Here is a 20,234-nt window from a genome sequence, read left to right as displayed (position 1 = left end):
TTTTTTTTTCTTTTTTTCTTTTTTTTTGGTGGTGGTGGTGTTGTTGTTGGTAACTCCTGTTCTATCAGCTTCTGGAATTTGTTTGCTATCATTAATGAGAAAACTAGATTGCCTACGCTGAGTTGGATCAAATGGGTGTTGGATCTTTATTGGATCCTGATCGGGTGGTGGGTGGTGGGTAAGGAATCCACCGTCCGACTAGTCCACCGCACACTGTCGCAGCCCGAAGATCAACGGTGCTCATCCGATAGCAGAAATTATTGGACGGTGGATCTCAGGCGTCCGCATGCGCCGCCGTTCGGAGGATTGTTTAGCTCTCTCCAACGAACAGGTCGGGTGGGTCCCCTCTATTTCGTAATTGGGCTTCTTCCTTTTCGGGTGTGGTAGGTCCATAGCACCGCTCTAATCCACTACGACGCTAATTTCTCTCACTTTTCTAATCTTTTTGCTATCGCATCATGCACACGATACACCGATTCCGTCCAATAACTTGGCGCCACGTGGCACGATTCTTTAGCTTCCACGCTCACACCCGATCCTCACCCCGCGTAAATGTTCCAAATTTCGACGTCACCGTGTCACTTTCCCTTCGCCTCCCAATCATCCCGAAACGTACAACTCACCCCTCCCTATATATTAATCCTAAGCTCCGATCGAGAGCTCCTTCCTCCATTTCGCCCTCTTCTTCGCCTCCTCTGAAACCCTAGAGCAAGAAGAAGAAGAAGAAGAGGAGAGGGGGCCGGAGTCCGATACGATCCCTCGGCGATCGCCTTTCCCCCGGAGCTCGCGTTCGATCCCCGTCGATCCCGCTGCGTCGCAAGCGATCTCCAAAATGGTGTCGGCGAACCGCGAAATGGTGGTCTACTGCTTCGACACCCTCGTCGCCCACTACAACAAGGAGCTGCCGCCTCCCCCGGACTTCGAAGAAGGCCACCAGTAAGGATCGCCCCGCTAAATTTAAGATTCGATCGAATGCTAGTTTTCTTATGATGTGATCGTGTGGGAATCGGTGTGATTTGGGGATAGTTGTTTTTCTCTTTATTTTGGTTCTATCGATACTTTGCTTCTTCGATTGTTTAAGTGTTGCTTATTGAGCGTTGATTCTGTCAAAAAAAAGAGGTTCTTTTTAATATGCATAATGGATAATATATTGATAAAACATTGACATCGTACAAAAAGAGAGTTTCATTACTCGAAACATCCTATATTTACTGGGGATACTTAATTTACCGAGTAGTACAACTAGGATTGTTCAAAGATTTTAACTTAGATCGAGTCAAAAGTATAATTTTCAAGTAATGCTTTTACTTTTAATCTTCTTCCTATAGTCTATTCATCTCAAGTTCAATGTTTCATCTTTTGAGACTGTGAGTCAATTAGTCATGAACATGTGCCAATGTTGTCATGTCAAGTGAAGAAAGGCCATTTCTGCCTGAGCTTGCTTTTCATCATTTCGGCATGCGCAGAATCAAATCCATGTTTGAATGTTCTTATGTAGTTACTTTTGTACCAATCATTATTCATCTTGTTCACTCAATCTTAATGCTCAAATCATTCTCTTTTCCATTAATAATGTCTTGCTTTCAAGGTTCTTCCTTCGTGTTAATGGAGTCTTTTGTACTACTAACTAATAGTGCTTTAGATTCCGAGCCGACTTATTGTTCTCAAATGCTGTCACATGCTCAAGGAATAAATAAGAAACAGAGCATCGTTGTATTTGAGCAGATGCTACATATTTCTTAATCCTGTTAAACCTTTTTAATGAAATATTATGTTTGCGATTGGTGAAATTTTATATAAATTTCAGATTTTGTTGAGGTTCTTTGTTGTACACATGTTTGTAGGTTGCAAACAACTTCTGTATTTACTATATGCCCACATATTCCGCTCACTGTTTGTTGGAGACTTTTCGTACGTATATGATTGAGAGTTTATGCTCAAGGATTTTAACCTTGCATCGCTTGTTTGTTAGGGTAATTAATGTTTCTATTTTGTACAATTATAGTTTTGAAATCCTTGGCTATTAGAATATTTGTTTTTTTTTTTTTTGTCAAGTCAGTTTGAAGAAATTTCTGATTGCAGCCCATTATTTGTCACATGGAAGAAAGCACTCAATGGTTCAGAACCGCGCCTACGAGGATGCATAGGATCTTTGGAGGCCCGTGGCTTGATCAATGGTTTTAAGGATTATGCATTAGCTAGGTAGGTTTTTTCTTGTGTGGTACACTTATGCTCAGAATATTTTGTTGAAATGTTATAAATATTAATATGGCTGATTCTGTATCTAAAAATATGAAAGTTTCTTGGTTTCCGATTACTTGCTTACTATTTCTTATTTATGATTTGTTAAATACAGGATTATTATTTGTTCTTTTCTCTTAAGACAGGTGAAAATCGTTGTAGCTTATGACCTTCTTTTGTCAAGGGAAATCAGTTAATTATTATTGTGTTATATATGTCTAATGCCATAAATATGATATGAATTTTTTGAATATAGTGAGCTATTTTCTTTTCAGTTTTTGCTTTTATGGCAAGGTTGGAAGTTCACAACAGTGTTCAAAGCCTGAGAAAGCTCTAAACAAGGAGTTCGCCTGTGTTCTGGATCTTCCGAGGATAACCTAACACCTTTCAACTGAAGTGAAAACAATGTAGATTAAGTACAAACACATGTGACATGTGAGTAATGTGGAATGTGGTTGGCCATGATGTTTTGGAGAGTTGGACAGTAGGAAACCTCTTTAATTTTCTCTCTATTGCGCATTCTAAATTCTGAAGTAGACATTCCTTAACTTCTTGTTCATATGGCTGTTCACTTTTATCATGGTGGACTGTCAGCAGCTTCTTAGTGATTAAATATTATATTTCATCTCTCAGTCTTACATTTATGTCCTTTTCTGTATTGATGAATTATGATCCGAGTAATCCCCTCTTCTAATTATAGAAGGAAGCTTCTCACTTGTAAAAAGAAGCTAGTGTGCCTGCTAACTCAATTCCTATGTGCTAGCTTGTGTTACAACATCACTTGCCTGTCATTACTACTTTTTATGTGCAAATAATCTGTTCTAGTAAGAATGTACTAACTTCTATTTTTATAGTGCTCTGAGAGACCGCCGCTTTTCCCCTATACAAGCTAAAGAGTTACCCTATTTGGAATGCACGGTGTCCGTACTAACCAACTACGAAACTGCTCAGGACTACCTTGAATGGGAGGTTTGCTGCTATTCTTAGTGTTTTCAGCTGTATTCTTTTTCTTTTATAAATCCTGCATGGGTAAGTAAATCGTCTTGTTCTTCTAACATATCAAAATGGGATTTTGTGCCATAGCCTGGACGATTGATTCTAGATGGCTTATTATCGGCCACTTGTATGAGTTATTTATTTGTGGGAGACAAGTTAAACACCTAGCTGGTATAGAAAAGGGACAAGCTGAGGGTCAAACAAACTACTAGATGATTGTCAAATGAGAAAGTATATATTTTGCTAATTAATAGGCCTTCAGTAGGAATTACTAGTATGTTATGATCTATATGATCAACCCCAAGTAATATGCAATTTAATTAAGTGTTCCCCAAATTCTTCTTTCACAAAATATACACTAAGAATTGCTTGTTGTCTTGCCAATTAATAGGTTCTACTTTGCTTGTCTGTTCTCCGTCTTTATTTTAGTCCCACCTGTTGTTTAAGAACTTTTAGTTACAAAGGCTTTCGTTTAACTAAAATTTATGTTCTATCATGCAGATTGGAAAGCATGGTTTAATCATTGAATTCACTGACCCTAGTAAAAACACAAGGCACAGTGCCACTTACTTGCCTGAGGTTGCTGCTCACGAAGGTGAAGTCCTTAACTGGATGCCAAAAAGTCCTATTTTCTATAGCAAGGTCACCAGTTCGGCCTTTATTCCTATTTTCTATAGGAAGGTCCAAGTTATTTATAGTTCCCACTTATCTGACCCAGAGGATGTGATACCCTGGTGTTGGTTGTGGAGTCATAGAACCGTGAAAAATTAGAAAAACTTGAATGTTGAGATGGAAACCAGAAGATAGAAATGGTTTCTAACTGATTTCACTATTTTTACTTAGCTCCCTTACAATACTTTGCTTGCAGATTTTGATTCTTCAGATATAATTTTTTTTTTAATATTTTTAACAAATTCAAATCTTATTAGTTCGTGCCTATTACTCTCTACTAGGTTGGACGAAGGTAGAAACAATCGACTCGTTGATGAGGAAGGCAGGTTATAATGGCACCATCAACGAGCCACTAAGGAAGAATCTTCGTGTTACACGCTATCAGAGCACATTATTTACGATGCACTACGGTGAGTATGCCTCATATGTGAAGGGCACGAGAGGTGCAGCCCCCACAGTTAACGGGGCTCCGATTACTAACGGGTTCAAACCCAACCATTGATTCACCTGGATCAGCTTTATTTGTTGAAGCTGTTTTGGTGATATTGATTCCATTAAGAAGCAGCTGTGTGGTGAGAATTTGTTTTTAATTCCACCACATATGCTCATTTATCTGCTATCATTTAATGTTTATGGACTACTTAAGGGACTGAAGAATGGGAAGGTGGCAAGTTCCACCATTAGATTGTGATGTTAGGGATAAATCAGTTCCGTTATGCTGTATCAACTTAAGATATCTTTATCTTATTTAAGATTTACGTGTTTTCTCTAAGTATTTGTAATTTTAGAATTTCCATAGTATTATAGTTCACAGCTGCGCCGGACAAGCCGAGCACGTTCTCAATGCAATTGCATGACTACTAACTCAACAGTTAACACTGTGCCTTGATATGCCTTTTTATGTGCAGGATAGTAGGTTATAGTCTTGTTAACTGATGATCGCTATAATGCATGCCTAGTTTGGATATCCTAAAATTCTGAAAGCATTTGGAGCTCCCTTCCTCTGATATACTTTGGTGATGCTAACAATAACAGGGGAAACCTCTCTAGTATTCAGCATGACGCTTCTCGGGTAAAGATCATCATTTTCATTTCGTTTCCATTTGTAACTAGAGAACCTGCTACTAAACTAGGTGAGTGCTTTTTTATTTTTTTACCCCTAAACTAGGTGAGAGTTGAAATGAGTATTTGAGCCGGAAGAGCAGAGAGTCCTCTGTAGCCTTTTCACAATAGCTGTTGACTGTTGAGCAAGTTCAACAAGATTTGTGGTGTATTAAATCGATATAATAACATGCTAAAGAACAAGGTCCAAGGAAGTTATTTGCGAAGCTCATGACCACAATAAAGGGGCAGGCCAGCACCTGTGAAGTTTAGTTTGGTATCAACCAATCTTAGTCCCGGGGTGGGTCCGAGCGGGCCCGACCTAATCCGATCAATTTCCAAGTTATGAACCCGTCGGATCCTCCCGAACCCGCCGCATGATGGGCCTGCCCAAAAAGACACGTTCTTTGTACGTGTGTCTCTATCTATATATATGGGCCTCGTAACGCCGCGAGGCACGGAGGGAGGGAAGAGAAGGGGCCGGGAGAGAGAGAGAGAGAGAGAGAGAGAGAGAGACAGAGAGGGAGGGCGAGGGAGAGCTCAAGAAAGAAAGAAAGAAAGGAAGAAAGAAAGAAGATGTCGGAAGCAGGGGAGGTCGTGGTGGTTGCTGCTGCGGTGGAGAAGCTGTGTCGGCGATGCAAGCGCCGCTTCGATCCCTCCGAAAACACGCCCTCCTCCTGCAGTTTCCACCCATCCTTCTTCGTTTGCCGACGCCACGACGACCAGAAGAGGTCACCAACTAATCCCTAAACCCTAAACACTAACCACACTACGATCGATCTCTCTCTCTCTCTCTCTCTCTCTCTCTCTCTCTCTCTCTCTCTCTCGTCTTCTTTTTCTTAATCTGAATAGTTAAGCCAATAGTTAAGCCAACCTGTTCAAATCGATGGATTAAATAGATCCATCCCGATTCTTTTATTCTTGTTGATCGAAGGTACTACGAGCTTGGACCGGATGATCCGCCTTATGCTGCCAAGTTCTACGACTGCTGCGGCGCCGAGGATCCAGATGCCCCAGGTTGTTCTACGGACTTCCATGCCTCTTATGATGATGATACTTGATTGATTATCTCCGTTACTTAATACTTCCACAAAGTTAGCTAGTCTGTTTTGTATTATGTTTGTGTTGCTGTAATTTTTCTGCAGTTGATCATTTGAATGTGTAAGCGAAGTCGGTGCCAATGTGCTAATATTGTCCTTGTGTTAATTTTATGAAATTATTCGGGAACAATGTAATTGTAGAAATCCAGTCTCTGTGTTTGATTTTAGTCGTGTTAGATATGCTCTTCTCTTTTGTTAAGGAAAGATATTCTAGCTAGTAAGGTTGTTGCCTAGTTTTGCAGCACTATGCACTTGGCCAAAACCGTAGTTTGCTTAACTGGAATAGATAAAAGTTACTTTAAACATCTCGATTTTTTTTCCTTCCCCCTCTTCGTAATCTTTGGTTGAAGGAATAGTGTTGAGACAGTGCCCTGCGAGACCGCCAAGCATGCATGATAGAACAGAGAGAAATTTCACTTGGAAAAAATTCTACGAATAGCGAGAATCCCAAGTATAATAGTTTCGTGGGGTCGGACGTACTTGTGATATGCCCGTGTTTATGTCTTAATTAATTTGAAAGAAGTTAAATTCCACTGATTCCTCATCAACTCGTGATGGTATTTATCAGTTCCTGGTATGAAAGAGCCTTTAGCAATAAACCGCCAAAACATTTAACTTTCTTAAGATATCCCACAAATCCTCTTGGAACAGAGCAAGGGTTCTATATATCAGCAGACTTAAAATTCTGCCCTCTCCGGGAAGTCCTTACCAAGTCTTCTAAAATCTCCTTTATTACTTCTTCGATACATTGCAATGCCCATCTGTTCCTTCCCACTGCTTACAGGGAGCAGCTACTTCGCAGACGTAACAAAAACACTGCATCAGACATAAACAACTGTCAGATGTTGCTGAGACTTCTGAAGGGTACCCGTGAATCAAGTATGTACAATTCTCATTTAACTTTCGGAAGCATGCTTTGCAATGTCTTACGATATCTAAAATCATGATGAATTCAGGGTATTCATAAGTCCTCTATTTTGAGCATTTTTTTTTATCAGTACACCAAAATGTACTGAAGATGCTGTCCAGTGTGCAATTTATGAGAGGATAACTGGCGTTATCCGCAAGCAAGCAAGCAGTTTATTTTGGAGCATATTCTAAGGTACGTCGAGCTTTATTCCTTCAACTTTATGTGGCTATGGCAAAATCTTTGTATTTTAGTCCCCTTTTTCTTCATAAAGCAAATGCAAGCATGCAATGTTCATATGTCCTGTATGTTTCCTTTATTAAACATATTAGATGAGTCCAAAGGGCAAAGGATTATAGTAGTAAACTTACCATGATATCAATGGATGATTCATTGTCATAAAAAGTGCAGCAAGTTTAGAATTTAGATTGCCTCCCCAAGTTAGCCTGATTTCCAGGCATAGTAGGCTACAGGAACTTAAAATGTTTAAGTTTCTAACCATAACGTGCCCCCCCCCCCAGGGAGTTGGGGTATCCAATATTGTATCATACAAGGTGATAGTACCTTTCTATTTCATTACCTCTGTGACAAAATTTTCACATAATACAAACCATACCAGTGAACAAATAAGATGAGAAATTTGATCAAGAAACACTTCAAAAGAAAAAAAAAAAAAAAAAGGAACCTGGCTGCAGTAACTCTCATGGGGAGAAGTGTTGAAGGGGAAATTCGCACACAGGTGCCTTGGATGGGGGAAGTCCCTCAGTGCAACCTATTGTAGTGATCAACATCATATAATTCAATCGGGTTTTAAGTATCGAATCGCCCTTTAGTTTTAAAACTTTGATTATGGTGGTAGAATTAAGGGGGTAGAGATTGATTTCTTACTGGTTCCTTCTCAGAAACAAGAACAACTTCATCAGAGACTTTCAAGGTGAGTATGCGGGCGAAGTCGATGGGATCGATCTCGTAACAATCATCGTCGGAATCATCCCCTTCTTCTTTGGCCTCCTCTATCTTTACACTATTCTTCTTGCTATCCTTCTCTTCTTCCACGGTCGTCATGCTCCTGGGGGGGGAAGGTAAGTGAGAGGTCATGTTACTAAAATAATAGGTTCTATTTGATATCTTAATTTCTTCTGGATATTTTTATATTAGGGGTTGTTGAAAAGGTTGAGCATACAAATGTTCTTTTACTGGTGTGTTATCGCAGGGTTTTGGATGCGATCATTTCGTTATTTCTTTTTAATTTATTTGGAGTCCGGTCAGGATAGTTGTTAATTAATTAAGATATATAATTGTTTGCAGGCCCCCCACTCATCTATAAAATAGGCGCCTCCACTTTTTCGGAATGAACGCCTCACTAATTTCTAATTTCTTTTAGTTGTTCTAATTAATTTAGCTAATGTTTTTTTTTCCAAAAAAAAAACAATTAATAGCTCATCTAGATATTAGCCATTAACTGTCCTAATTTTATTTGCTAAAAAATAATTAAAATTATTAAATTGATGAGACCATAGATGAACTTGATAATGCCTCTACTTTATTTCAGAAAATTCACTCAATTTCAAATATTCGAAAGTTTAAAAACAAGAGCAGCCTAAATAGGCGGATTTGTTTTCACCACATTGCCATAAAAAAAAAAAAAAGGGTAAAAACAAACAGGGAGAAGATAAAGAATCTTAGTTTCCACACTGTAGAGCTTCTCGGTAGACAACATGTTTTTATTTATTTTGTTTTATTTATTATCTTCCTTTTTTTTTTTTTTGGTCATGCCTGGGAAAGAACTAATATATATGTTGTTTTGCACGTGGGACTCGAAACTATTATCGTGTTTCACTGCATTGTGACGACAATAGGACTCCTTACGTAGTACTTTCCGGAGGACCACGCCATTTGCCCCTCGACAACTTCCCCTGCCATCCTAACTGTTGGGCTCCCCGGCTTGATGCTCAACTTGACTCGAAAATCCTTCATCTGCCCGGCACGCGAGAATTCCAGCATATCAGGCATAACTTCGACTCTCACTCCTTCCGGTTCGTCGTACTTCACCTCATAGGTCGTGACGGCGTCCCCGACATTCGTCACCGTTCGGTTGACCGTCACCTCGGTCGTATTAGCACTTAGGTACACGGCAATAGAAGGATAGTTCAGCTGTTCCGGGCTGATCGCGCGGACCTTAGAACACTGCACCTTACCGCGGCCGATGGCTTCGACTTGTTTGTCGGTGAAGCCCATGCCGCAGAGGTAATGGATATAATCTTGATGGTGAAGGTCATAGACTAGGCCTGGATCGTTGGCCGCCGTCGGGTCGACGTGGCCCGAGCCCATGGCGTATGCACTAGCTGGGGTCCCCGTGGGCTTGGAATCGTCGCCGATAGGCTTCCCATTGACGTCGACTGTGTAAGCTGTAGTCATTATTGCCGACTTAATGGCGGCGGGAGACCAATCAGGATGGTTATTCTTTAACATTGCCACAATGCCGGCCACGTGAGGGGTCGCCATCGACGTTCCCGATTCGAAGTTGAATGTGTGAGTTGTGGGCGGAAGGGTGTGGTTGGGTTTAGGTCCTACCTCGAACGGCCAAGCGGCTAGAATGTTGACGCCCGGTGCGATGACGTCCGGCTTGATGATGTTGCCGTTCATGAGGCTAGGGCCGCGAGACGAGAAGTAAGCCACCGAGGGTGATGGTTGAACGCCGTATTGTGTGCCGTTGAAGGTGATTGCTGCTGTTCCGTTAGGCGTGGAGTTGAAGTACGTGATGATCTTCCACGCATCGCTGAAGCTCACATGGGCCGTCGGGATGACGTGGGGTTCGGAGAACGTCGTGTTCCCATTCCACGGCTGGTTCATTAGTATCATCGCCGCACCGCCTGCCGCCTTAACGATCTCACCCTTTTCGATGTTTGTAATATGTCCAACCCCGCACAACACGATTTTCCCTTTAACATCGAAAGTGTCCATGGAGCCGTTCAAGCAATTCAAGGTCTTTTGCGTCTTTCGCACCCCTGGATAAACCAACGGTAGCTGAGTCGAGTTGAATCCCTCCGGCTGGTATGCTGTTTCGCCGAAGAGCTCCATACCGTTTCCGAGCTTGACAATGGCCCTTATCCTCCTGTCTGTAGTGCTTGCTCCGACGGTAAGTATCCACGGCGCATCATTCGCTATGACACTCGCGAAGGGGCCTGCATTTGCGGCAGCGGCCACCGGGACGATCCCTTTGGTGATTGCTGCGTATGATCCTATGGCAATAGAGTCCGCATGCAGCCGTTGCTTCTCCAACCCGAGGGACATGGATAGCACATTTACGTGATTCCGGATCGCTTCGTCGATGCCCCTCAATGTGTCACTAACAAGCGCTTTGACAACCGTACCAGTACTCGCAGTTTTGGTGATGTGTAGCACCTTATAGATTGCTAGATGAGCTTTAGGTGCCGTCCCTGACGCCGTGCCGCGTGCCATGCCGAGTACGTGAGCATCATCCACGAAATTCCCCGCAGCTGTGCTCGCTGTGTGGGTTCCATGACCGTTCTTGTCTTCAGGTGAGACGGTGCGCCCATGCTTGTATCCCACTGCACCGATGAGCTTGTTGTTGCACACGGAATGTTTCCAGTAGCAGCTTCCGTTCCACGTCTCTGGCGGCGGATTTACATCAGTATCCCTGAAGGAAGGATGACCGGGCTTAAATCCGGTGTCGATAACCCCGATGATTTGCCCCGCCCCGTATTGAGAGTCGTACCAAACGCCGTCCTCCCATGCGTTTAGTCCTAGGAACTCCGGGGTGTAGGTGGTTTGAGCATCATACTCGCTGTCGGGGTAGGCTACGAGAACGCCATCCGTAGATTTCATGGCTTCTACTTCTTGAGAGGTGAGCCACGCTGCGAAGCCGCTGATCGCTTGGCGGTACGCGTAGACCATGCGCGGCTTGCCGGAGTCGAGGGTGGTGTTGGGCAAGAAGGACGCGTACCACTCTTTCCGATCCTTGAACCGACGGAAGCTCGTGCTGTCAGGCTTTTGTACATGAACAATATAGACCTGCATTTGGGTGTCATTTGAAATGGGCTTTATTTGGCAGTGAACCAAGAGAAGAGTTGGATTGGATAGGAAGAAGGAAAAAGAAATAAGCAAGTAGAAGATTGAGTGTAAAATTTCCATGGTAGCAACGCAATAGAGAAGGTGTGCTTGCAAAGAGGAGAGGCATATGGTCCTTAAATAGGATCCTTTCCAAATGTTCGCAAGAAACAACCTTGCACGGACAAATCGTTGCGAGAAATAATTTGATTAATTATGGAAAACAGGTTACATTATGGATAACTAATAATGATCCGTAGTAAGTGATGCCATGCGGTGCACTTATATGAATTATGAAATGCAATAAGTGAACTCTCTCTCCTTCTCTCTAATCGTGCTAGACGAATCCAAAGACCCAGAAGTGTTTTCTTCTACCTAGTTCCAAATCAAGTGCTTTTTGAACTACATACATGTATAGCTGCAAATGGCAATACGGGCGTTTTGTTGAACGCAATAATAGATACACCAGCTTATTCACCTTTTCATAGAAGAGGTGCCAATGCCGAAGTTCCCATGCACATGCCAATACGTACAGGGAAATTTGGAAAATCTCCCAGTTATACTACTAATTATTACAATCACTTATATGATATTCTTTTTTCAAATTTTTTTTTCATGCATATTATTATCACTGTAAACTGTAAAGTAGTTGAATACATAATTACTCCTCCAAAATTTTAGTCTTGAAATATGTTTCTCCATAGTGCATAGTTTGGAAATGCATCCTCTCCATTAGTTGAATGTTTAAAGTTAACTTTTTCTTTTTCAAAATGGCCTACTCTTAAATAAAAATTATTTTTAAGTATATTTCCACCGTGCGTGAACTTACAATAGTCAACCTGCACGAATAAAATTTTGCATACTTTTAAATGTTAGAGAAATGTATTTGACTATCAAGATTATACAAATTTTATAGTTCAAACTTTGTAGGAATAATCTCTCAAAAAAAAAAAACTTTGTAGGAATAGATGTGAAACTTTGTATGAGTAATTTATTTGTGAGAGGCAAGTTAAACACCCCATCTGGTACAGCAAAGAGGCAAGCTGAGGATCAAACTACAAAATGATTGTCAAATGAGAAAGTATATCTTTTACCAACTAATAGGCCTTAAATATATAGGAATTATTAGTATGTCATGATCTACATAATCAACCCCTGAATAATATGCTATTTTAATTACAAGTGTTCCTCAAATTCTTCTTCCAACAAAGATGCACTAAGAATTACTTATTATCTTGTCAATTAACAGGTTCTGCTTTACTTGTCTGTTCTATGTCTTTATTTCAGGTGTTCTATGTCATTATTTTAGTTCCATATGTTGTTTAAGAATTTTTAGTTATAAAAGTTTCTATTTGAGTAAATTTTTTGTTCTGACATGCAGATTGGAAAGTACGGCTTAATCATTGAATTCACTGACCCGAGTGAAAACACAAGGCACAATGCAACTTATCTGTCTGAGATTGCTGCTCATGAAGGTGAAGTCCTTAATGTCCCTGCCGTAATTTTCTGTTGTCTGGTAGTTACTTTTACTTGAGATGATATTTGGGTGTTCCACTGCTTTGTTCCTAAAACTAAAATACTTAAACAAGAATAAACTGAATGCCAAAAAGCCAGTTCAACCTCTAGTCCTATTTTCTCTAGGTAGGTCACCAGTTCCTACTCTAATCCTATTTTCTATAGGAACGTCCAAAGTTATTTAATGCTATTAGATAAAATAAAGATGGGATAAAAATATATAGGAATATACTTTTGCGTTCTCCGATAGAACCGTAAAAAATATATCTTAACCGACTAATCGCGATATGCGGAATGTAATATTACGTACGAAAATAAACATCATAATTTTTAATCGCATTTTCTAACTTCACGTAACATAATTTTTCTACAATCCCAACCAAGGAAGTTCTTTTCAAAAGCTCATGACTCCGCAATCGCAATCCCTGCGAGTTTTCAGTTTAGTTTGATCGGGGAGCGGGCCTGACCTAAACTTTCTGAACCGTCCGATCCGCTGGCACCCGCGTCACAATGGGCCGGCCCAAGAAGCCGGCCTTATCTATATATATGGGCCTCGTGACGACGCGTGGCTCGGGGATCAGAGAAGACAAGGGGCGGAGAGGGAGGGGGAGAGCGAGTTGGGGGAAAGATGGGCGGGCGACGAGCGAGGAAAGAAAGAAAGAAAGGAAGAAAGAAAGAAGATGTCGGAAGCAGGGGAGGTCGTGGTGGTTGCTGCTGCGGTGGAGAAGCTGTGTCGGCGATGCAAGCGCCGCTTCGATCCCTCCGAAAACACGCCCTCCTCCTGCAGTTTCCACCCATCCTTCTTCGTTTGCCGACGCCACGACGACCAGAAGAGGTCACCAACTAATCCCTAAACCCTAAACACTAACCACACTACGATCGATCTCTCTCTCTCTCTCTCTCTCTCTCTCTCTCTCTCTCTCTCTCTCGTCTTCTTTTTCTTAATCTGAATAGTTAAGCCAATAGTTAAGCCAACCTGTTCAAATCGATGGATTAAATAGATCCATCCCGATTCTTTTATTCTTGTTGATCGAAGGTACTACGAGCTTGGACCGGATGATCCGCCTTATGCTGCCAAGTTCTACGACTGCTGCGGCGCCGAGGATCCAGATGCCCCAGGTTGTTCTACGGACTTCCATGCCTCTTATGATGATGATACTTGATTGATTATCTCCGTTACTTAATACTTCCACAAAGTTAGCTAGTCTGTTTTGTATTATGTTTGTGTTGCTGTAATTTTTCTGCAGTTGATCATTTGAATGTGTAAGCGAAGTCGGTGCCAATGTGCTAATATTGTCCTTGTGTTAATTTTATGAAATTATTCGGGAACAATGTAATTGTAGAAATCCAGTCTCTGTGTTTGATTTTAGTCGTGTTAGATATGCTCTTCTCTTTTGTTAAGGAAAGATATTCTAGCTAGTAAGGTTGTTGCCTAGTTTTGCAGCACTATGCACTTGGCCAAAACCGTAGTTTGCTTAACTGGAATAGATAAAAGTTACTTTAAACATCTCGATTTTTTTTCCTTCCCCCTCTTCGTAATCTTTGGTTGAAGGAATAGTGTTGAGACAGTGCCCTGCGAGACCGCCAAGCATGCATGATAGAACAGAGAGAAATTTCACTTGGAAAAAATTCTACGAATAGCGAGAATCCCAAGTATAATAGTTTCGTGGGGTCGGACGTACTTGTGATATGCCCGTGTTTATGTCTTAATTAATTTGAAAGAAGTTAAATTCCACTGATTCCTCATCAACTCGTGATGGTATTTATCAGTTCCTGGTATGAAAGAGCCTTTAGCAATAAACCGCCAAAACATTTAACTTTCTTAAGATATCCCACAAATCCTCTTGGAACAGAGCAAGGGTTCTATATATCAGCAGACTTAAAATTCTGCCCTCTCCGGGAAGTCCTTACCAAGTCTTCTAAAATCTCCTTTATTACTTCTTCGATACATTGCAATGCCCATCTGTTCCTTCCCACTGCTTACAGGGAGCAGCTACTTCGCAGACGTAACAAAAACACTGCATCAGACATAAACAACTGTCAGATGTTGCTGAGACTTCTGAAGGGTACCCGTGAATCAAGTATGTACAATTCTCATTTAACTTTCGGAAGCATGCTTTGCAATGTCTTACGATATCTAAAATCATGATGAATTCAGGGTATTCATAAGTCCTCTATTTTGAGCATTTTTTTTTATCAGTACACCAAAATGTACTGAAGATGCTGTCCAGTGTGCAATTTATGAGAGGATAACTGGCGTTATCCGCAAGCAAGCAAGCAGTTTATTTTGGAGCATATTCTAAGGTACGTCGAGCTTTATTCCTTCAACTTTATGTGGCTATGGCAAAATCTTTGTATTTTAGTCCCCTTTTTCTTCATAAAGCAAATGCAAGCATGCAATGTTCATATGTCCTGTATGTTTCCTTTATTAAACATATTAGATGAGTCCAAAGGGCAAAGGATTATAGTAGTAAACTTACCATGATATCAATGGATGATTCATTGTCATAAAAAGTGCAGCAAGTTTAGAATTTAGATTGCCTCCCCAAGTTAGCCTGATTTCCAGGCATAGTAGGCTACAGGAACTTAAAATGTTTAAGTTTCTAACCATAACGTGCCCCCCCCCCCAGGGAGTTGGGGTATCCAATATTGTATCATACAAGGTGATAGTACCTTTCTATTTCATTACCTCTGTGACAAAATTTTCACATAATACAAACCATACCAGTGAACAAATAAGATGAGAAATTTGATCAAGAAACACTTCAAAAGAAAAAAAAAAAAAAAAAGGAACCTGGCTGCAGTAACTCTCATGGGGAGAAGTGTTGAAGGGGAAATTCGCACACAGGTGCCTTGGATGGGGGAAGTCCCTCAGTGCAACCTATTGTAGTGATCAACATCATATAATTCAATCGGGTTTTAAGTATCGAATCGCCCTTTAGTTTTAAAACTTTGATTATGGTGGTAGAATTAAGGGGGTAGAGATTGATTTCTTACTGGTTCCTTCTCAGAAACAAGAACAACTTCATCAGAGACTTTCAAGGTGAGTATGCGGGCGAAGTCGATGGGATCGATCTCGTAACAATCATCGTCGGAATCATCCCCTTCTTCTTTGGCCTCCTCTATCTTTACACTATTCTTCTTGCTATCCTTCTCTTCTTCCACGGTCGTCATGCTCCTGGGGGGGGAAGGTAAGTGAGAGGTCATGTTACTAAAATAATAGGTTCTATTTGATATCTTAATTTCTTCTGGATATTTTTATATTAGGGGTTGTTGAAAAGGTTGAGCATACAAATGTTCTTTTACTGGTGTGTTATCGCAGGGTTTTGGATGCGATCATTTCGTTATTTCTTTTTAATTTATTTGGAGTCCGGTCAGGATAGTTGTTAATTAATTAAGATATATAATTGTTTGCAGGCCCCCCACTCATCTATAAAATAGGCGCCTCCACTTTTTCGGAATGAACGCCTCACTAATTTCTAATTTCTTTTAGTTGTTCTAATTAATTTAGCTAATGTTTTTTTTCCAAAAAAAAAACAATTAATAGCTCATCTAGATATTAGCCATTAACTGTCCTAATTTTATTTGCTAAAAAATAATTAAAATTATTAAATTGATGAGACCATAGATGAACTTGATAATGCCTCTACTTTATTTCAGAAAATTCACTCAATTTCAAATATTCGAAAGTTTAAAAACAAGAATTTCTAGTTGTATTTGCTGGTTTTGTATAGGATACTTGAAAAATGTTTAACTTTTGTCGCGCTTGGTAGAATATGGGCGTAATTCGAGAATCTTTGGTTTTCACTACTTTTGTTCCCATACTTTTTTGACCTTTTATTTACTTGTACGGCTATTTTTAGGCAATAATTTTGCTCTGTTGACCCACGAGGAATGGATTGTAGTTGGTTTCTCGGAGTGCACACTCCACTCAAACTGGGCTCAGTCCGATTGCTTCATCTGATCAGACACCATAATAATAATAATAAAAAAAGAAAAAAAAAAGAAAAAAACAAAAACAAACAAGAAAAAAGAAGAAGAATCTTAGTTTCCACGAAGTAGAGCCTTTTGGTAGACAAACATGTTTTTTATTTATTTTATATTATGTTTTCTTTTTTACACGCCGGGGAAAGAACTAGTACGTTGTTTTGCACATGGGACTCGAGAAGTAATACCGTGTTTCACTGGATTGTGACGGCAATAGGACTCCTTACGTAGTACTTTCCGGAGACCCACGCCATTTGCCCCTCAAAAACTTGCCCCGCCATCCTAACTGTTGGGCTCCCGGGCTCGACGCTTAATGTCACTTGAAAATCCTTCATCTGCCCGGCTCGGGAGAATTGCAGCGTATCAGGCGTAACTTCAACTCTCACTCCTTCCGGTTCGTCGTACTTCACCTCGTAGGTCGAAACGGCGTCCCCGACATTCGTCACCGTTCGGTCGACCGTCACCTGGGTCGTACTAGCACTTAGGTACACCGCCATAGAAGGATAGTTCAGCTGTTCCGGGCTGATCGCCCGGACCTTAGAACACTGCACCGAACCGCGACCGATGGCTCCGACTTGTGCGTCAGTGAAGCCCATGCCGCAGAGGTAATGGATATAATCATAGTAATGAAGGTCATAGACGAGGCCCGGGTCGTTGGCCGCCAACGGGTCGACGTGGCCCGAGCCCATGGCATATGCACTTGCTGGGGTCCCCGCGGGCTTGGAATCATCGCCGATAGGATTCCCATCGGCGTCGACCATGTAAGCGGTAGTCATGATCGCCGACTTAATGGCAGCAGGAGACCAATCAGGATGGTTATTCTTTAACATTGCCACAATGCCGGCCACGTGAGGGGTCGCCATCGACGTTCCCGAATCGAAGTTGAATGTGTGAGTTGTGGGCTGAAGGTGCTGGTCAGGTTTAGGCCCTACCTCGAATGGCCAAGCGGCTAGAACGTTGACGCCCGGTGCAATGACGTCCGGCTTGATGATGTTGCCATTCATGAGGCTAGGGCCGCGCGACGAGAAGAAAGCCACTGAGGGTGACGGTCGAGCGCCGTATTGTGTGCCGTTGAAGATGATTGCTGCCGTTACATCGGGCATGGAGTTGAAGTACGTGAGGATCTTCCACGCATCGCTGAAGCTCACGTGGGCCGTCGGGATGACGTGGGGTTCGGCGTACGTCGTGTTCCCATTCCACGGCTGGTTCATTAGTATCATCGCGGCACCGCCCGCTGCCTTAACGACCTCACCCTTTTCGATGTTTGAAATATGTCCAACCCCGCACAACACGATCTTCCCTTTAACATCGAAAGTGTCCATGGAGCCCTTCTTGCAATTCAAGGTCTTTTGCGTCTGTAGCACCCCCGGATAAACCAACGGTAGCTGAGTCGAATTGAATCCCTCTGGCTGGTATGCTGTTTCGCCGAAGAACTCCATACCATTTCCGAGCTTGACAATGGCCCTTATCCTCCTGTCCGTAGTGCTTGCTCCGACGGTAAGTATCCACGGCGCATCGTTCGCTATGATGCTTTTATAGGGCCCTTCGTTCATAGCACAGGCCACAGGGACAATCCCTTCGGTGATTGCTGCGTATGATGCTATGGCAATAGGATTCGCATGCAGCTGATGCGTCACCGTCCCGAGGGACATGGATAGCACGTTCACGTGATTGCGTATCGCTTCATCGATACCCCTCAAAGTGTCGCTAGCAAACGCTTTGGCCACTGTACCAGTAGCAGTTTTGGTGTTGTGTAACACCTTATAGATTGCTAGATGAGCTTTAGGTGCCGTCCCTGAGGCCGTGCCGCGTGCCATGCCAAGTACGTGGGCATCATCCACAAAATTCCCCGCAGCTGTGCTCGCCGTGTGGGTTCCATGACCGTTATTGTCCTCAGGTGAGACGGTGCGCCCAAACCTGTATCCCACTGCACCGATGAGCTTATTGTTGCACACGGATTGTTTCCAGTAGCAGCTTCCGTTCCACGTCCCAGGCGGCGGATTTACATCGGTATCCCTGAAGGAAGGATGACCAGGCTTAAATCCGGTGTCGATGACCCCAATAATTTGCCCCGCTCCGTATTGAGAGTCATACCAAATGCCGTCCTCCCATGCGTTTAGTCCTAGGAACTGCGGGGTGTAGGTGGTTTGAGCATCATACTCGAAGTCGGAGTAGGCTACGAGAACGCCATCCATGGATTTCATGGCTTCTGCTTCCTGAGCGGTGAGCCACGCCGCGAAGCCTCTGATCGCGCGGCGGTATGCATAGATCATGCGCGGCTTGCCGGAGTCGAGGGTGGTGTTGGGCAAGAAGGACGCGTACCACTCTTTCCGATCCTTGAACCGACGGAAGCTCGTGCTGTCAGGCTTTTGTACATGAACAATATAGACCTGCATTTGGGTGTCATTAGAAATGGGCTGTAGTTGGGAGTGAACCAAGAGAAGAGTTGGATTGGATAGGAAGAAGGAAAAAGAAATAAGCAAGTAGAAGACCGAATGTACAATATCCATGGTAGCAACTAGCAAGGCAATAGAATGTGCTTGCAAAGAGGAGAGGCAAGTGGACCTTAAATAGGAAAAATAATCATCTGCATCATTATTCTTTCCGAGGGCATCAAGATGTAACAAAGACCAAATAGTGGACAAATTAACTATGGACAAATCTTTGCAAGATATAATTTGATTAATTATAGCAAACAGGTTACATTTTAGATATCTAATAATGATCCGTAGTATTTGGAGTGTTGGCAAAAAAGTGGACAGATTTTTATAGAACCGAGTGACATCAGTGTTTGCTATACCCTTCGATTTGACGTTTTGTTTTTACTTTTACTCTAATATTTCTTTTTAGTTCTTTTTACTCTTATTTTTTTCGTCTTTTTCAAGGTCTTAGCAGTCTCACTCTATATAGTTAAATTTATTTATCTAATGAATGAAGTAAGTATCGTGCTGTCTTTCTCTCAAAAAAATAATGATCCGTAGTAAGGATGCCATGCGGCACACTTATATCAATTATAAAATGCAATAAGTGAACTCTTTCTCTCTCTAATCGTGCTAGGTGAATCCAAAGACCCAGAAGTGTTTTCTTCTTCCTAGTTCCAAGTCGAGTGCTTTTGAACTACATACATTTATACCTGCAATACAATAACAATAGCAATACGGGCTTTTGGTTGAACGCAATAATAGATGCACCAGCTTATTCACCCTTTTATAGAAGACGTGCTAACGCCAAAGTTCCCGTGCACTTGCCTATACGCACAGGAAAATCTGGAAAATCTCCCCAGTTATACTAATTACAATCACCTATATGCATGATATTCTTTTTTCAAACTTTTTTTAATGCATAGTATCACTGTAAAGTGCATTACTGCTACAAAATTTTAGTCATGAAACATGTTTCTCCATAGTGCATAGTTTGGAAATACACCCTCTCCATTAGTTAAATGATTAAAGTTAACTTTTTCTTTCTTAAAATGGCCTTCTCTTAAATAAATATTATTTAAGTATATTTCCACCGTCAACTTACAATAGTCAAGAAACAGTTCTACAGCTACATCACATGACAAGACGGAGGAGAGGATGCTTCAGTAGATACCTATTAGAAACTATTCAAACTCTATACAAACAACAGTTCTATAACACTAT

General features: G+C 41.7%; 5 protein-coding genes and 3 long non-coding RNA genes across 11 annotated transcripts; 4 read left to right on the top strand and 4 right to left on the bottom strand.

Moving 5' to 3' along the window:
• The first annotated feature begins 648 nt into the window (after window positions 1–648).
• Window positions 649–4,681, top strand: LOC109703853 (uncharacterized protein At2g38710-like). Of its 2 annotated transcripts, none has more exons than XM_020224578.1 (5): window positions 649–936; window positions 2,056–2,202; window positions 3,096–3,210; window positions 3,739–3,832; window positions 4,191–4,681. In XM_020224578.1, exons 1-5 carry the CDS (start codon window positions 833–835, stop codon window positions 4,409–4,411), a joined length of 681 nt encoding a protein of 226 aa, XP_020080167.1. In that variant the 5' UTR covers window positions 649–832; the 3' UTR covers window positions 4,412–4,681. The 2 variants fall into 2 exon arrangements, with proteins under 2 accessions (XP_020080167.1, XP_020080168.1); XM_020224579.1 differs by having other exon boundaries at window positions 651–936; window positions 2,083–2,202.
• Window positions 4,682–6,587: 1,906 nt separating this feature from the next.
• LOC109703856 lies at window positions 6,588–8,148 on the bottom strand. Of its 2 annotated transcripts, XM_020224582.1 has the most exons (4): window positions 7,906–8,148; window positions 7,703–7,789; window positions 7,389–7,471; window positions 6,588–6,926 (listed from the first exon to the last, which is right to left on the bottom strand). In XM_020224582.1, the coding sequence occupies exons 1-4, from the start codon at window positions 8,113–8,115 to the stop codon at window positions 6,902–6,904; spliced, it is 405 nt and encodes a 134-aa protein (XP_020080171.1). In that variant the 5' UTR covers window positions 8,116–8,148; the 3' UTR covers window positions 6,588–6,901. The 2 variants fall into 2 exon arrangements, with proteins under 2 accessions (XP_020080171.1, XP_020080172.1); XM_020224583.1 differs by lacking the exon at window positions 7,389–7,471 and having other exon boundaries at window positions 7,906–8,143.
• Window positions 6,925–8,369, top strand: LOC109703858. The gene is made up of 2 exons (XR_002214043.1): window positions 6,925–7,212; window positions 7,920–8,369. It is a non-coding gene; the product is annotated as an uncharacterized LOC109703858 (long non-coding RNA).
• Window positions 8,370–8,559: 190 nt separating this feature from the next.
• On the bottom strand, window positions 8,560–11,435 carry LOC109703852 (subtilisin-like protease SBT1.7). Its single transcript, XM_020224577.1, has one exon. The coding sequence runs from the start codon at window positions 11,170–11,172 to the stop codon at window positions 8,854–8,856; it is 2,319 nt and encodes a 772-aa protein (XP_020080166.1). The 5' UTR covers window positions 11,173–11,435; the 3' UTR covers window positions 8,560–8,853.
• A 1,822-nt stretch (window positions 11,436–13,257) lies between these two features.
• Window positions 13,258–14,108, top strand: LOC109703857. Its single transcript, XR_002214042.1, has 2 exons — window positions 13,258–13,438; window positions 13,640–14,108. It is a non-coding gene; the product is annotated as an uncharacterized LOC109703857 (long non-coding RNA).
• A 174-nt stretch (window positions 14,109–14,282) lies between these two features.
• Window positions 14,283–15,831, bottom strand: LOC109703854. Of its 2 annotated transcripts, XM_020224580.1 has the most exons (4): window positions 15,601–15,831; window positions 15,398–15,484; window positions 15,084–15,166; window positions 14,283–14,621 (listed from the first exon to the last, which is right to left on the bottom strand). In XM_020224580.1, exons 1-4 carry the CDS (start codon window positions 15,808–15,810, stop codon window positions 14,597–14,599), a joined length of 405 nt encoding a protein of 134 aa, XP_020080169.1. In that variant the 5' UTR covers window positions 15,811–15,831; the 3' UTR covers window positions 14,283–14,596. The 2 variants fall into 2 exon arrangements, with proteins under 2 accessions (XP_020080169.1, XP_020080170.1); XM_020224581.1 differs by lacking the exon at window positions 15,084–15,166.
• LOC109703859 lies at window positions 14,618–16,064 on the top strand. The gene is made up of 2 exons (XR_002214044.1): window positions 14,618–14,907; window positions 15,615–16,064. It is a non-coding gene; the product is annotated as an uncharacterized LOC109703859 (long non-coding RNA).
• A 585-nt stretch (window positions 16,065–16,649) lies between these two features.
• On the bottom strand, window positions 16,650–19,359 carry LOC109703851 (subtilisin-like protease SBT1.7). The gene has a single exon (XM_020224576.1). It carries the CDS (start codon window positions 19,098–19,100, stop codon window positions 16,785–16,787), a length of 2,316 nt encoding a protein of 771 aa, XP_020080165.1. The 5' UTR covers window positions 19,101–19,359; the 3' UTR covers window positions 16,650–16,784.
• Window positions 19,360–20,234: the final 875 nt, after the last annotated feature.

This window comes from Ananas comosus, unplaced genomic scaffold (assembly GCF_001540865.1).
Source record: "Ananas comosus cultivar F153 unplaced genomic scaffold, ASM154086v1, whole genome shotgun sequence".
Taxonomy (NCBI): Eukaryota; Viridiplantae; Streptophyta; class Magnoliopsida; order Poales; family Bromeliaceae; genus Ananas; species Ananas comosus.
This window is presented reverse-complemented; position numbering and strand designations above follow the sequence as displayed.

Bases quoted from the DNA above. Each gene is read 5' to 3' on its own strand.
- LOC109703851 (XM_020224576.1), bottom strand. From the start codon at position 19,100: ATGGATATTGTACATTCGGTCTTCTACTTGCTTATTTCTTTTTCCTTC.
- LOC109703854 (XM_020224580.1), bottom strand. From the start codon at position 15,810: ATGACCTCTCACTTACCTTCCCCCCCCAGGAGCATGACGACCGTGGAA. The intron at 15,167-15,397 runs GTTCCTTTTTTT...CTACTATGCCTG, and splicing joins ATGAGAGTTACTGCAGCCAG to GAAATCAGGCTAACTTGGGG. The intron at 14,622-15,083 runs GTAAGTTTACTA...TGTCTGATGCAG, and splicing joins AATCATCCATTGATATCATG to TGTTTTTGTTACGTCTGCGA.
- LOC109703856 (XM_020224582.1), bottom strand. From the start codon at position 8,115: ATGACCTCTCACTTACCTTCCCCCCCCAGGAGCATGACGACCGTGGAA. The intron at 7,472-7,702 runs GTTCCTTTTTTT...CTACTATGCCTG, and splicing joins ATGAGAGTTACTGCAGCCAG to GAAATCAGGCTAACTTGGGG. The intron at 6,927-7,388 runs GTAAGTTTACTA...TGTCTGATGCAG, and splicing joins AATCATCCATTGATATCATG to TGTTTTTGTTACGTCTGCGA.
- LOC109703853 (XM_020224578.1), top strand. From the start codon at position 833: ATGGTGTCGGCGAACCGCGAAATGGTGGTCTACTGCTTCGACACCCTC. The intron at 937-2,055 runs GTAAGGATCGCC...TTTTTTGTCAAG, and splicing joins GACTTCGAAGAAGGCCACCA to TCAGTTTGAAGAAATTTCTG. The intron at 2,203-3,095 runs GTAGGTTTTTTC...CTATTTTTATAG, and splicing joins AAGGATTATGCATTAGCTAG to TGCTCTGAGAGACCGCCGCT.
- LOC109703852 (XM_020224577.1), bottom strand. From the start codon at position 11,172: ATGGAAATTTTACACTCAATCTTCTACTTGCTTATTTCTTTTTCCTTC.